The 16,663-nt window shown below is 36.8% G+C and overlaps 1 protein-coding gene across 1 annotated transcript; it reads right to left on the bottom strand.

Annotated features, from left to right (window-relative positions):
- Positions 1 to 10,186: 10,186 nt before the first annotated feature.
- Positions 10,187 to 13,356, bottom strand: LOC140142202 (uncharacterized). The gene is made up of 3 exons (XM_072164168.1): positions 13,168 to 13,356; positions 11,885 to 12,031; positions 10,187 to 10,432 (listed from the first exon to the last, which is right to left on the bottom strand). The coding sequence occupies exons 1-3, from the start codon at positions 13,354 to 13,356 to the stop codon at positions 10,187 to 10,189; spliced, it is 582 nt and encodes a 193-aa protein (XP_072020269.1).
- Positions 13,357 to 16,663: the final 3,307 nt, after the last annotated feature.

Below are 16,663 nucleotides of genomic sequence, written 5' to 3'. Positions count from 1 at the left end.
TTTTGCACTTGCACAATTCAACTGCACATATGAACCTACTGAGACTAATTCAGGCATGTTTTTGTCTGCGAACCGTCAAGCCGGAAAGTATGCTGTTGTAACCGGCAGTGCAACAATATGCTTTCTTAGCCGACGTGGTTTGCAGGCACAAAAATGACTGTACATAGTAATAACTTGTAGTTATTTTGTTTAGAACTTGAAGAAAAGTCGGTGTTACGCTTTTAAAGCAGAACCATGTTCTGAGCACATGAGTTGGGCATTATGTATTGATGCGTTGAACTATGCCTACTGTGCATTATCCAACACTTCCGTGTGCAGCAATTGATATGAAAAATGACTTATGTACAGTAGGCTTAGTTCTATAAGATGTCTTAGTTATGGGAGCTTCCTACTAATTTAAAAAAAAATGTCATGTACATCTCCAACAGCACACCCCTAAACGCAAGTGTTATAGCGCCCTCACTTTGACCATTTTCTACCCTTGAGATGCATGCTAGACTACATTGTAAATGACAGAAAACTTCACTTACGTGTTTCCAAGATACACAATGGGCCAAGAATTGAACCTGGTGGTACACCACTTAAGATCACAAACCAAATTGGTATATGTGGAGTTCCTTAAGTTGTGTCGTCATGTACACTATCTTTCTTGCTCCACTATCCTTTCACAGTTTCTTTCCTATCTTAATTTCTTTTGCATGCTTTTGTTGAGAAGCCATGTGTAGGCCAACCTTTTCCTCAAATTTAGGCAGAATCTGAGAAAGAATTTGCTTAAAATGGAAGCATCAAAGATGAGTGATTTGTCGCTTATTAATGTAGAGTTGGGCATGAAAATCTTATCTTTGTAGAAGTGTTGACACTGGTCAATTTTGTAAAAGGATATTTATTTATAAAAAAAAAAAATGGTTATAAGCTTTTGTAGTATTGTATGTGTAACTTTGTCAGTGCTCTCTACTATTTAGAAAATGGTCACAAAAGTTAAGTGCAGGGGTTTAATTAAAACAAACAAAAGAAGAACCACTATTCATTGAATCTATAGATGTCAGTATAACAGTCGGTCAAGTTAACGAACCAAGGCAAAGTAAATTCTGATGAATGATTATTTTATTTTATTTTTTAACCTAAGTGAGTCAAGTCAATGAAGAGTCTAAACTGTGTGTAGCTGAAAAAAAAAATTTAGTCTCTATAGTTTGACCGGGGCTAAGTTTGAAGAAATACTGATACTTTTTTGTTTCCTGAAAAAAAAAAAAATTCTGGTTTATGTGTGCTTTGTGTATAAATGCACACATGTATGTTTAAGTGTACTATGTGCATGTGTGCACATAAGTCAGGTGTATATTAGTATGTGCATGTGCACCCTAGGTGCACGTCTTGTGTTGCACAGTATTAATTATTAATCGTCTGAAACGATATAAGCTTTAAAAAAACAAAAACAATTTAGTCCCGGGCCAAAGTATAGCGGACAAAACTGCGTTGTCTATACTAGTCAATCAGAAAATATTGTATAACTTATTACTTGGTGGAACAAGTGTAATTTCACTGCAAAAAAAAAAAATTTGGAGTAAAAAAAAACTGAATATCTATATCCCTGATGGGGACTCTTTGAGATGTTTGTGTCTTCAGCACATTTTTAGACTTGTCAACCAATTTGGGTATGATTTACGTACGAAGAAGAACGAAACAAAAAAAAAAAGCGAAACCATTTCTGGAAAGACTTACTACATTTACATGGACTGCCTTTTTTGGGATAGCCAGTAAACTAGGAAATGTGTATTTTGTTAAAACTGTAAAAGTGAAAATATTCGTATGCGACACATTTTTTCTCGCTTTTGTCAATTTTGACCTGTTCCACTTGTTGTTGTTTTTTTTTTTTTTTTTTTAAATTCGCGATTTCTAAGCTTCCTGACATTGTCCTATACACAAAAAGGAATATATTCGCTCATGCGTCGTTATTTTTCATGTAGCAGCTTGGAACGCTAAAAGCGTGAAAATTCAATGTAAACGCGAAAATTTGCACTTTTACAGCAAGGTTCTCCTTAATGAATTCCGGCTCTTTGTCAACACCTGTACTATTGACCTTTGACCTGTTTACATGTTTTTGTGGTTTGTACTTGTAGTCTTTCCTAAGTCGACTGATGGATTAACCTGGACTGGTATTAAATTATGAATGATACACTACGAATATGTTTACTTTGATATACGACTCTTTTATTTTCTTTGTAAGTTGTGAAAATGAAATACATGGATTTAGGGTTTCTCTACCGGAAGTCAATTTGTGCCGAAACTCCTTCCCACAATGCAATAAGCATTTTGCATGACGATAGATATAGTTCAGAGGTTAATCAATATTCTTTGTTATGCAATACGCATATTGCATTGTGGGAAGGAATTTTGGCACAAATTGACAAAACCCTAAATCCGCGTATTAGCCCATTGTCAAGAGTTTTTTTGAGGGATAAAGGACCCGACAGACTTTTGGGTGTGTGTAGAATATTTGATGTAACATATATGTTATTTAAACTATTCCCATTCTAATTCCAGTAATGTTTATGTTCTAACGAATGCTTGATGATATAAATCAATAATATATTTCTACCAGATATTCTGTAACATCCGAGTTTACATCATCAAACATTCGTTAGAACTTAAACATTACTGGAAATAGAAATAGGAATATTGTAAATAACATAAATGATACCAAATATTCTACGTCGAATTCTTGAGTCTGTAGCGTCCTTTAGACAGCTTTATTCTGTAACCTTTTAAAAAATCCATGTCTTGATACTTGGCAAATCTGAGTATGCATGCGTACATGAAAGGGCAATTCGAGTTGAAATCCATACACTACCTATGGAAGACATAACATTAATCTCCCACATAGTGGGTGTAGATTTCAAATGGAGTCATCCATTCAGGTAATCTCATTTTAAGTAGGGGGTGTATGGATTTCAACTGGAATAGCCCAATTATGCGTTATGAATATGTTTACATTGCTACGTGTGATCTGCTCTCACAAAATGAGCGTGAAGTAACAAGTTTAGAGTTTTGAGACGTTCCAACTGTTGAGATGATGTTCTTTGCTGCAAGACGAAAATGCAGTGTATTAGGCCTCGTATCCATAGGCTGTTCCCTTGTGGCGTGTGCCCTTGTTCCGTGTTTACTTTTTCCCATGTGACCTGCCACACAGACAACAAACCGTAGCGCCACTAAGCAAAACAAAGGTTCGTTGTCTGTGTGGCAGGTCACATGGGAAAAAAGTAAACACGAACAAGGGCACACGCCACAAGGGAACAGCCTATGAATACGAGGCCTTAGACACCTGTATTGGCTGTAGTATTTCCTTTGTGAATGGGGAATGGGGACCGATTTGAAGATAGAGTACAACATATTGTGTCCCCATTAACAAAGGATATACCACTGACTATACAGGTGTCTTCAAACACTGAACAGCAACTCAACAATTGGAAGGTCTCAAAACCACCAAATTCAGGTTTTACTCTCATTTCGTGGGAACAAGTCACAGAAGATTTTATTTTAAAAACTTGCCCTATCAGGCATGAGAATTTTTTTTTTTTTTTTTTGTTGCCCAATTTTAGGTGTTTAATTATTTTAAAGCCTGTTTTGGACAGATAGCGAAAAAGCAAAACAAACATGAGGCCTTAAATGCTATCTTTAGTAGTTAGCGAAGAAACAATACATCAACTATGGCTATATACACCAGACTTCCTAACACATGTTCTAGCTGGGAGCGTGTTGAGAAATATAGTCAACAAAGATATTATGTAATAGCCTATACTCCCTCAACTAGTATTTTATCAGAACATTGTATTTTATAGAGGCCGTCAGCCTTTTTCCGCAGGATCCGCCATCTTGTGGGTACTGCCGTTCTGCATGTCATGCGTTAGACATTACGCCCCCGATTACGCGGAACTCGCAGGGCGTGATGCACCTCTTCAGTCAAGCATCAACGCGGTGATCTTAGTTAGCAACAAGGCACTCCGTACCCACAAGATGGCGGCGTTGACGTCACAAGACTACCTCTATTAGAGTTGGTAATAATTTTCATTCAGAGCAACAAATTGTTGCAAACGATTCAAAACAAAGTGAGTAAGCATTCCGAGATAGTCAATGCTAAGCTATAAGCCAAAATCACAATCTAGCTTAGGGATGAAATCAAAACTCGACCGCCGGTTGACCGGTGGTTCCATCCGGTTACCATTGTTTAGAACAATAGCAACTGAACAGAACTGGGGGTTAACCGGTCAAGTTTTGATTTTGTCCCCCAGATGTCCACACAGGTTTTTTCCAAATTCTCACGTTTCACAATACGATGCGCCTCCAGCGGTCGCTGGGTCGAGGCTAAACTATGCAGTGCATCATGGGAAAATGAGTTGATATCCAAAGCCCACGTTATACGAATACAATACAGGAACATGCATCATTGTGGGTTTAAATGTCATTGTAATGATGTTACATGCGAATGCACAGTAAAACAATTTATAGCTATAGTAGATCCATTTTCAATCTATTGATCACAGGGAATCCTTCGTGGAGCTGTTTTCAACATATTTATTATCACACTCGTGTGAAAATTCAATAGCAGCTAAAACGGCGATGTCGACTCTGGAGTCGAAAATTTGACTGCCAAAAGCAACCGCTGGCGGCGCATCGTATTGTGAAACGTGTGAATTACTGAAGTGGAGCTTTGGACCAGGGATGGGACTTGGATGGGAGACCGCCTGAGAATACTGGGTGCTATATCCTTCTTTTGATTTTTTACTTTGTTTTCTCTATCTCCTGTGATGTAATTTTTCTCTATAAAGCAGCTTTGTTCAAAATGTTGAAAATGTGATTTCCACATTAGATGTGGGCAGTCTTTGTAAACCAAAATTAGCCTTTCTTTTCTGGCTGTTTCTGATGTACCAAATCTGTATTCAATTTAACCAACACATTTTAACAAACAAAAATCATATTTTAATCAAATAACTTTATTTTAAAGCCAAGATTTAAGAATATAATCATGGGTAATTTCATTATCCTGACACGTAAGATAAGAGAGATGTGACGATGGAGGTAGAACTTTTTGAATGACCCTCGTATACGCATTTGGGAGTTCAATATCAGTTCGGCGGCACTCGTAATTCACGGACGTCTCTGATTTCAAAGACGGGTCAGTGATTTTACATACGGGGGTCGAACTTTGTTGACAGCTGGGCGTTCGATACAGCACATCGGAACGAAGGTGAGTAGTGTATTAGAATAAGCTTTCCTATGTTTAGCAAATATCTACCTGTGCAAAAATTATATCTATCTGACATTCTGACAAATGGTCCCAGAACACACTTCGATTGCAATGGCCAAAATCAAATGTTTTGAAGTAAAAAAATCCCTAGAGTACCCGAGCCTGCGCTCTAATTCATGAATTGGTTTGTAAAATTAGCAGGCACTCAACTTGGGCTAGCTACAACCCTGATAAGGCCTACTCAGACAGACAACAAACCGTAGCGGCCACTAAGCAAAACAAAGGTTCGTTGTCTGTGTGGCAGGTCACATGGGAAAAAAGTAAACACGGAACAAGGGCACACGCCACAAGGGAACAGCCTATGAATACGAGGCCTTAGACACCTGTATTGGCTGTAGTATTTCCTTTGTGAATGGGGAATGGGGACCGATTTGAAGATAGAGTACAACATATTGTGTCCCCATTAACAAAGGATATACCACTGACTATACAGGTGTCTTCAAACACTGAACAGCAACTCAACAATTGAAGGTCTCAAAACCACCAAATTCAGGTTTTACTCTCATTTCGTGGGAACAAGTCACAGAAGATTTTATTTTAAAAACTTGCCCTATCAGGCATGAGAATTTTTTTTTTTTTTGCCCAATTTTAGGTGTTTAATTATTTTAAAGCCTGTTTTGGACAGATAGCGAAAAAGCAAAACAAACATGAGGCCTTAAATGCTATCTTTAGTAGTTAGCGAAGAAACAATACATCAACTATGGCTATATACACCAGACTTCCTAACACATGTTCTAGCTGGGAGCGTGTTGAGAAATATAGTCAACAAAGATATTATGTAATAGCCTATACTCCCTCAACTAGTATTTTATCAGAACATTGTATTTTATAGAGGCCGTCAGCCTTTTCCGCAGGATCCGCCATCTTGTGGGTACTGCCGTTCTGCATGTCATGCGTTAGACATTACGCCCCCGATTACGCGGAACTCGCAGGGCGTGATGCACCTCTTCAGTCAAGCATCAACGCGGTGATCTTAGTTAGCAACAAGGCACTCCGTACCCACAAGATGGCGGCGTTGACGTCACAAGACTACCTCTATTAGAGTTGGTAATAATTTTCATTCAGAGCAACAAATTGTTGCAAACGATTCAAAACAAAGTGAGTAAGCATTCCGAGATAGTCAATGCTAAGCTATAAGCCAAAATCACAATCTAGCTTAGGGATGAAATCAAAACTCGACCGCCGGTTGACCGGTGGTTCCATCCGGTTACCATTGTTTAGAACAATAGCAACTGAACAGAACTGGGGGTTAACCGGTCAAGTTTTGATTTTGTCCCCAGATGTCCACACAGGTTTTTTCCAAATTCTCACGTTTCACAATACGATGCGCCTCCAGCGGTCGCTGCGTCGAGGCTAAACTATGCAGTGCATCATGGGAAAATGAGTTGATATCCAAAGCCCACGCTTATACTGAATACAATACAGGAACATGCATCATTGTGGGTTTAAATGTCATTGTAATGATGTTACATGCGAATGCACAGTAAAACAATTTATAGCTATAGTAGATCCATTTTCAATCTATTGATCACAGGGAATCCTTCGTGGAGCTGTTTTCAACATATTTATTATCACACTCGTGTGAAAATTCAATAGCAGCTAAAACGGCGATGTCGACTCTGGAGTCGAAAATTTGACTGCCAAAAGCAACCGCTGGCGGCGCATCGTATTGTGAAACGTGTGAATTACTGAAGTGGAGCTTTGGACCAGGGATGGACTTGGATGGGAGACCGCCTGAGAATACTGGGTGCTATATCCTTCTTTTGATTTTTTACTTTGTTTTCTATCTCCTGTGATGTAATTTTTCTCTATAAAGCAGCTTTGTTCAAAATGTTGAAAATGTGATTTCCACATTAGATGTGGGCAGTCTTTGTAAACCAAAATTAGCCTTTCTTTTCTGGCTGTTTCTGATGTACCAAATCTGTATTCAATTTAACCAACACATTTTAACAAACAAAAATCATATTTTAATCAAATAACTTTATTTTAAAGCCAAGATTTAAGAATATAATCATGGGTAATTTCATTATCCTGACACGTAAGATAAGAGAGATGTGACGATGGAGGTAGAACTTTTTGAATGACCCTCGTATACGCATTTGGGAGTTCAATATCAGTTCGGCGGCACTCGTAATTCACGGACGTCTCTGATTTCAAAGACGGGTCAGTGATTTTACATACGGGGGGCGAACTTTGTTGACAGCTGGGCGCTCGATACAGCACATCGGAACGAAGGTGAGTAGTGTATTAGAATAAGCTTTCCTATGTTTAGCAAATATCTACCTGTGCAAAAATTATATCTATCTGACATTCTGACAAATGGTCCCAGAACACACTTTGATTGCAATGGCCAAAATCAAATATTTTGAAGTAAAAAAATCCCTAGAGTACCCGAGCCTGCGCTCTAATTCATGAATTGGTTTGTAAAATTAGCAGGCACTCAACTTGGGCTAGCTACAACCCTGATAAGGCCTACTCACAAAATTATTCCCACTGGGCTGGCACATTCACCAAATGACTAATATCGTTTGCGACTGGGTTTTGAAACTAGGGAGTATGTGATTTATGAGACATCTCTGAAATATGATGCTGTTATGTGACATGACGCTTCAAGAGTATTTTAGTATCAGAGACGTTCGTGAATTATGAGTGCCCCGGAACTGGTATTACTACAATTGTTAATGAACATCACACGTAAAACACTTTTTGTTTTTAGTAATATAGATAATAATAATAATTTATTAATTTTTTCTCCGATTACAAAAGTGACTTAACTTGCTATAACATTTTTACGGCTATTTAGCTTATTTAAATGACATGTTTTACTATCAGGGCAGATCCAGGTTTTTGAAAGGGGGTCACTCGTGAAATTAGTTACTACTTCTCTCTAGAGTCTGTGTTCGCACATCCAAATTTTTCAGGCAATGTGACTCTTATTGGTCAATTGTCTATAAATTTGTCGGGGGGCTGGATCTGCTCTTGATTACTACAGTATATGGCAGTGATTAAGATTACATTCAGAGAATTAATAAAAATTTTGTTCTATTGTTAACTAAACAAAGAAAATGATACACTGAGTTTGACATTTTTTTATATTAATATTGCACTTGATACATATTTTAAGAGAAAACCAGAGCATTTTTATCATTCTATGTAATAGAAATACTCGTACATGTAGCTTCTCAAAATTAATATAGGGCCTATCTAGAGTACTAGTCTTTTAAAAATCACAAAAACTAAATGGACGGTATCGGCACTGAACAAGTACTGTTTTTGAAACTATCATATTATAATGTTAACTAATTTATTCATACATTTAGGATAATATAAAAATAAACACACTTTTCATACTAAAATAATCTGGTTTAACAAAGCCCCTATATTATATCCCTTCATTTACATACAATAAATATTTTTATAGTTGAACTGTTATATTCTACTGCTTTAACCTATTAGATATTATTTTTTGTCTGATTTGTTTTATTAATTTCTTTCTTACGGTATATGTGATACTAAAGAGGAAAATTGGCCTAATGTCGCTAATACTGACTTTGAGTTACTGGTAGAATTATTTTGTTTCTAATTGTTTGCAGCAACTAATAAATTGCCTATAGGTAACCTAATGGGCTTTGCATCAAAATGTAACAGTTTTAAACGGCTACTAACTGATGTTAAAATCTTTAAATTTAGTATTTTCCTCTATTCTCCTTGCTATACCACTGTTTGTGAGAGGCAGTCAGTTCTGTCCTATTTCAGTGAGCTGAACAGTCTGTTGATCTGTACGAAAACAATAGTGTGGAAATGGTTTTAAAATCATATAACGTAAAATATTAATAATAATGATGATGGCAGATGACGATGACAGTAACGAAGATGACGATGAAGATGATGACGATGAAGATGATGATGATGATGATGATGATAATGTTGATAATGATAACGATGATGATGATGATAATGTTGATAATGATAACGATGATGATGATGATGATAATGTTGTTGGTGATGATGATGATGATGATGATATTTTATAAATCTAATGATATATTCTTAAAGTGTATGTAGCTGGGAGGAAAATCCGACGATCAATTTAAAATTTTGACCTTTCATATTGAAGATATGGATTTTTTTCCCAAAAAGACCTAATTTTTTTTGGTGTTTTGGGAAAAAAATCCATTGGCTTTTCATTCCACCTACATACACTTTAAGTATAAATCATCAGCTTTATAAAGTTTACTTTGAGTACCGTTAAATATCCAAAATATCAATTTTCAATCATTTGCCATAAAATGTGTATTACATTGCGAATTCCAAAAAATCAAAATTATTTGATATCAGAAGGACATTCTTTGTATTCAGAATGCTATTCGATATGTCTGATGTGCTCTAATGTCCCACAATGAATACTGTCCAAACGTTCATACTCCATCCCTTAAGTGTAGAGTCATCATAAAACAAAATTGCAAACTTTAAAAATCTTTGAATATTCCCTTAAACATGTTAAAACCATAATGTACGAGCTTATAATTATATTATTAACCTGATTATATTTGTAATGTTTACACCTGTCTCAACTTGCACCTAAATGGAATCAGCCAAATTTGTTGTGTTTGCAGGTCAACAGAGCAATTTCCAACATAATATCATAATTCACACATTAAATCCCCCATGTTAAACAGCCAAAATAGCCAGTGAAGTTTCTTTCACTTTACCACATTATTTATGCTTAAAATAGACAGAACCCCTTTCTGACAGTTATTACTAATATTATTTCAACATTTTGAGTACAGAATAATAACTGTAAAATTTGATGGAAATCATACATTATGTCTTTAACTTCTGAAAGGTTTCCCTAAATCCCTACACACATATAAAGCAAAAATCTTACCAGAAATATTCATAATCAAAAATATACGGTCTACTGCTGACTGGTACAACTTCTTCTGCATCATCAGTTTCCTCCTGGGTTTCCTCCACCTGGTATTGTGACTGTCTTTGTCTCCTGGTCTCATTTCTTCTGCGTCTGTATTCTATTTCCTCTTGGAAGTTGATCAGCATTGGTCTTGGTAGTCTGAATTCGTTGGATGGTATATGCACATAGGCTGGGTCTGATTGGAATGAACTGGATTCCTGGAGTGATAGGGTTAATGAATAGAAAGGGTAGGATGTTAATGGAAGCGATAAAATTACTTCAAATCTAAATTTCTTTCAGTGTGTTTTTGGTTATGATGTAACTTGAGAAGACCTAAAAATTGCTAGTAAATCTGTGTAACAAACACACATCTAAGATCCTTTCAGCCACTGTAGCCCACTTTCATACATGAGTAGTTGTGTGGAAGGGGAGGGGAGGGGGAAGTGAAGTGTCAGAGTGGGTAAAATGTGGACCTTTACTCTCTCAAGATCCACATTGGTGTCGACTGCAGTCGATAAGTTCCAAGTTTTCTTTAAAATTCCATGACCATATTTGGAATCAGCATGAAAAATACATTAAAATTAGTACAAACAAGCCCAGTATTGGTTCAATGGTTCTTAAGATAACTTGATATTTTGAGAAAATTGTCAAAACTTTTACTTTCTATGTTGAAGCCTGTTGCCAGTATACAATGCATTAATAAGTATAGGCACTTGTATAAATTGCCAGTTCATTGGAGGACGGATCCTCAAAGGGTACTCAAGTCCTGATTGAGGGCCAAACCCCCCTACCCCCTCTGCTTACATCTGCTCTAGGCCATTTGCTATCTCAGTGAATAAAGGATTGGACTAGTTTATTTATGGCCTTGAGTTCAAATCCTGCATTGTCTGTTAGACATTTTACTGATAAGATTTCATCCCCTGTTCAAATCTATCTACGATATTGAATTCAGTCAGTAGTTAAAGGATCTGGAATGAGCATTTGAGCATTTCGACAGTATTTTTAGGGACATGAGAGCACATCAGACATATCGAATTGCATTCTGAATACGAAGAATGTCTTTCTGATATCAAATAATTTTCATTTTGTGAAATTCACGATAAATTATAATACAAATTTTACGACAAATTATTAAAATTTGATATTTTTCAAATTTTTGATATATAACAGTCCTCGAAGTAAATTTTATAAATCTAATGATATATTCTTAAAGTGTATGTATCTGGGAGGAAAAGCCGACGATCAATTGAAAATTTTGACCTTTCATATTGAAGATATGGATTTTTTTCCAAAAGACCAAATTTTTTTTTGGTGTTTTGGGGGAAAAAAATTCGTATCTTCAATACGAAAGGTCAAAATTTTTAATTGATCGTCAGCTTTTCATCCCACCTACATACACTTTAAGTATAAATCATCAGATTTATAAAGTTTACTTTGAGTACTGTTAAATATCAAAAATATCAATTTTTAATCATTTGCCATAAAATGTGTATTACATTGTGAATTTCAAAAATTCAAAATTATTTGATATCAGAAGGACATTCTTCGTATTCAGAATGCAATTCGACATGTCCGATGTGCTCTAATGTCCCACAATAAATACTGTCCAAAGGTTCATACCCCACCCCTTAATTAATTTTCAAGTAATTTTGTCTCTGACATGGCCATACCTCATCAGAATATGAAGTGACTGTAGACGCCTCTTCTCCAGTAGCTATATATGGTCTGATAAACTCTGTCTCCAACACTACTTCTTGTGGATGTCTGTTTATTGGGTGTACTGCTTCTAACTCTGGCATTCTAGATCTTATACGCTCCTGTGGAAGAGATTAATAAAGAATCTTTAAGGTTAGATTTGTTTTAAAAGTGTGCACTAAAATCAGTCATTTCACTTTAAATTTGATTAACTTAAACTTGATACATGTTGCTACATTCAGCTTTATATATTGTTTTCCCGGCTTCCCGCTTTGTGTGTTATTTTATATTCTTTAGAGTGAAGGTACCAAAAATCCTATATATTTTGATATCCAGTTAAAATATGCATTAATATCTGACACATTAGCTGGTAAGGGAGCACATCAATCTGTTGCCCCCTACCCCAGACCTTTGGAGGCCCTGACAAAGACACTTTGTGTGCATTTACTAAAAATTGCAGGGTATATTTTCGATAGGTCTCTATTTTCCCTTACCAAGCCCAAATGCAATTATTGGATTCAGATTGCATTCATATCTTACAATATTTGTGGTAGTGATGTGGTATTTTGTGGTCTGTTGCATTCGAATGAATCCAATAATTTTGAATCCTTTGGAATGCAATATTGCATTCAAATAACCTTGTTGTACTCTTTTTGTGGTATATTTGCATCAAATCTGACAAGTAGGACTTGGACAATTTTTAACAAAAATCTTTCCATTCTTGTTGTTTTCAGTAGCATTCTTATCCAGCCACATTATAATGATCGCTTGATCACCACATGTAATTTTCAAAATTGTGACATGATCAAGGGGAATGAGTCACATGTCGCCTTGGTCGAAAATGAGTTTTACATAGGTTCCTTAAGAGGACATTTAGAGCTTTCAGAAATTGAAAACCCCATGTTGCTACGACTTTCCTTTGCAACGTTACGTCAATTTATCAATTGCTGAAAACATTGTAAAACAAAAGAATTTGAACACTTTCTTTGCCAATATCTCAAAATCAATATTAGCGACATGCTACTCATTTCCCTTGATCGTGTCACGATTATGCTACAAAAATGGCAGTTATATGTATCAAATCTGAATTTTCATCGCCCTCTCCTGAACAAGAACTAAATTGGCAGCCCTGTGAGGCATAGTTTAGAATGCGGACTTATGATAATGCACTATTAGTTAAAGCATTTTAACATTTGTTTTATTTGTTTTTTTAAATACATTTACATAAACCATTACAGAAGTAAATTAGCGTTCTTACATCTATATACGGTGAATGCCTGATCACGCCAAGCAGATGATCCATGCGTCTCTCATCGTCTGTCAAATACATCTCATCCGACGTGTAAGACGATGCGTCAGACGTAAAGGTGCCGGATGTATAGGTGCCGGTGTAATCATAGATATCGCTATTATCCCATTCAAACTCTGTATTATCTTGTCCCCTCATCATTGGTTGACCGAGTATGCCATGCATGGAATTACGCACCACGTTTCTGCGCACAAACGGCTGAATAGCTGGACTTCCCCGATGGCGCCTTCTTCGGTTCTCTCTCGTATTCCACGCAGGAGCGTTTCCGAATTGAACACGGGTATAGGTGTTGGTGGGTTTAATCGGGTGTTGTCATTCTTGGTGGAGTAGAAGTAGTCATTTTGGTTTTGTCTGTAGTATGATGCTAGGAAGCAGAAGACCAAGATGATTATTCCAATCACGAGTATGCCGCCTATGACACCAAGGACAACGGCTAAAATCTGGACATCTGATAAGCCAGAATCTGTATAAAATGAGATGGGAAAGATTGGGGTTTAGAACAAAACATAAAGATAGCACTGACAGTGGTGGGGGAAAATGCCCCCCCAGTCAGAACTCTTGCGCAACTTTGGCTCTTTGAGTCCTTGAGCAAGGTACTTCACTCTACTTGCTTAGTGCTTCGGAGGGCACTTTAAGCTGTCGGTCCTGTGTACATGCATATTTTTTCACATTAATGTAGTGTGCATGTTAAAGAACCGTCACAGGCTATTCGTAAAGAGCAGGGGATCATCCCGGTACTGTTGACTGCACTTCAAAAAAACACTCATCTATCCTAGGTTCCAGGATCGTGCATAGGTAAAAAAAACCAAAAAAACTGTGCACATAAAGCCTGTGCATGATACTCAAACTGTTGAGGTAAGCGTTTATTTGGAAGGAAGGAACTGTTTCCCCTAGTAAAAACCCAAAATTACGCAAATTTTCACTTTTTGAGGCAATTTTGCAGACAATTTGATTTTGACCCTCCCCCCCCTGAATTCACTTTGCCCCCCACCCCCAATGCCCCCCCCAAAAAAAAAATTCCTGGTGCCGTTACTGAGCACAGATGGTGACTGCTTGTTAAGTTGCTATGAAGTCAATATCTGTGGCAAGCTGAAAGACAGGTTTAATTCTCTGCATGCTGGCCATGAAACTTATTCAACATAAAAAGTTTTGAGATATTTTCTCAAAATATCAAAAACTATCTCAAGAACCGCTGAACTTGAAGTGAGCTTGATTTTGATTTAAACTTTTGATCCAAACACAATTAATTCCTACCTGGGAATTTATAGTGGGCTTGTTTGTGCTCATTTTAATGCATTTGTCATGCTGATTCCAAATTGGTGATTAGTTGTTTGGTTATCAAAAACTTCCTTCACCCAATGGACTTTCGGGAGCTGCTCAGATAATTAATTGGTGGATGTTACAATCTAAGCGCGGATAGATTTGTGCCGGATTCGGCTACAACAGGCCTAGTTGATGCAATCTGATTATGATGATTCACCAGTGGCAGTGAAATTACAGCGTTTAAAAAAGTTTTAGTTGAACTTACCTATTCTTTTTTCGCATCTATCTCCAGTATGTGTTATAGGACACCTATATAAAATGAAACATTAACAAAAATAACATTAAATTGCTAGTCTTGCCTGTTAGTTTCAAATAGACATTAAAAAATAAAAGTTATATGTTGCCAAAATCAACAAATAAAATTGGAAGTAGTCATGTGGCAAGATTTCAAAATACGGACGATGTGGTGATGCTACAGAGAGGCATGGACAGGTATTTTCACCCCGTAAGTGGGCCGTATCCCTTTCGTTGTCTCATTCCCAGTTGGAACAAAAACTCACTGCAAATCCTACTATTTTGCCAAATTGAGGCAAACTTGCAAAAAATTGCCCCAGATAAATCATTCCCGGTACAGAGCCAAAATCTAAAACATTAGGGTTTAAGTTTAGAGCAAGCCCATTGCCAGTGTGTGTGATGCACTCTTAAAATCCATCGAGCGGTCCATATTTTTTTCTAAAAACATGAATGTATGCCAAACAGGGTATTTTTTTAATCCAAAAAAATTAGTGCTTTCATTGATTACTTACGTGCATATTTTCTCAAAGTAAGTTTGGTCCACTGTACAGATGCCAGAATTGAAGCAGTAATTGGGTGGACACTCATCACTTAGAGCTGTAAAAATACAACAAAAATACAAATTTAAAACAAAAATTTACAAATGAAACAAACTTTTATGCTGATTTCATTAGGCGGAGGCGCCATTGCCGGGTGGAAAATAAAGGAAATAATTAAATATCCAAAGCTAACGCTAAACACAGCACCTCCGCCTAATGTTGAACTTCTTTGCTTGACCTTAAATTCCTATTTTTAGCTTTTGTGTTTATATCTTCGCGGTTGCTGTGTTGAGTGCAAAAAATGCAAAAATTAAATGTTACACAAACATTTACAGAATACTACTTACTTTCCACAGAAACCGAATCTGGATCGATGCCATTTTCATCAGCACTGTCCGCTATAGCAGAACCCAGTCCTGATTCTGTCACTGTAGAGTTTTCTTGAAGGTTGACAACAAAATTGACGATAAGTGAACCGGATTGGAAGCCAAGGATTTCCACAGAGACAAAGTCTGGTGAAATTACAGGATCGTCTCGGAGGATGACTGTCAGCTACATGTGTTAAAAACAATATTATTAAGATATTATTGGATTTGAATATGTTACAGTGCACTTAATTGAAATCAAATTAGGGACCGGTCACTACTTACGCCGGGGGCAATGGATGATTTCAATTTTTTTTGACAAACAATTCTGTGTTCCCCCTTCGCTTCCATTCAAATTTTCCGCATTCCCCCTTATTTTATGAAATTTCTCCATTTAAAACTTAACATTCCCTCTCTTTCCTGGCAAAATTTCGCATTCCCCTCTTGCTCACCAAAAAATTTCCCCTCAAATCCTCCATTCCCCCTGGTGTAAATAATGACCACTCCCTTAGCAGAATGAGCTTAGCTTTAAGTCTCTTCTGTTGTTTGGTTAATTTCTTTCCATCTCTCTATGTCTGTCCATATCTGTCTATTACCCCCTACCCTAATTGCAGTGGTGTAGCTTAGGGGGAAGGGGGCAGCTGTCATATCCCCCCTGTGCTCACCTGTGGCATGCCAGTTGCCCTAAAATTAAGATTTATAGACCTTTTTTGTACTTTTTAACCCATTTTTGACCATTTTCATAAAAGTTCCCCCCTTGTAAGTTTCCTTTGCCCCATCTAAAAAAGTCCTGGCTATGCTACTGCCTAATATTGCATGTGACTGTCTTTCTCAAGATTTGTCACACTGTCTGTCTTTCTGTCTCTTTGTCTGTCTCATAGAGACATCATTAGCATGAAATTAATCTGTACATTTTTTGAAGTTCACTATAGATACAACAAATGAGGACAGTCTCATACACTCTAAATTTCAAGGATTTAAAAT

Source organism: Amphiura filiformis, chromosome 20 (assembly GCF_039555335.1).
Source record: "Amphiura filiformis chromosome 20, Afil_fr2py, whole genome shotgun sequence".
In the NCBI taxonomy this organism is placed as follows: domain Eukaryota; kingdom Metazoa; phylum Echinodermata; class Ophiuroidea; order Amphilepidida; family Amphiuridae; genus Amphiura; species Amphiura filiformis.
The sequence above is the reverse complement of the archived record's forward strand: the minus strand, read 5'-3'. Positions and strand labels throughout refer to the sequence as shown.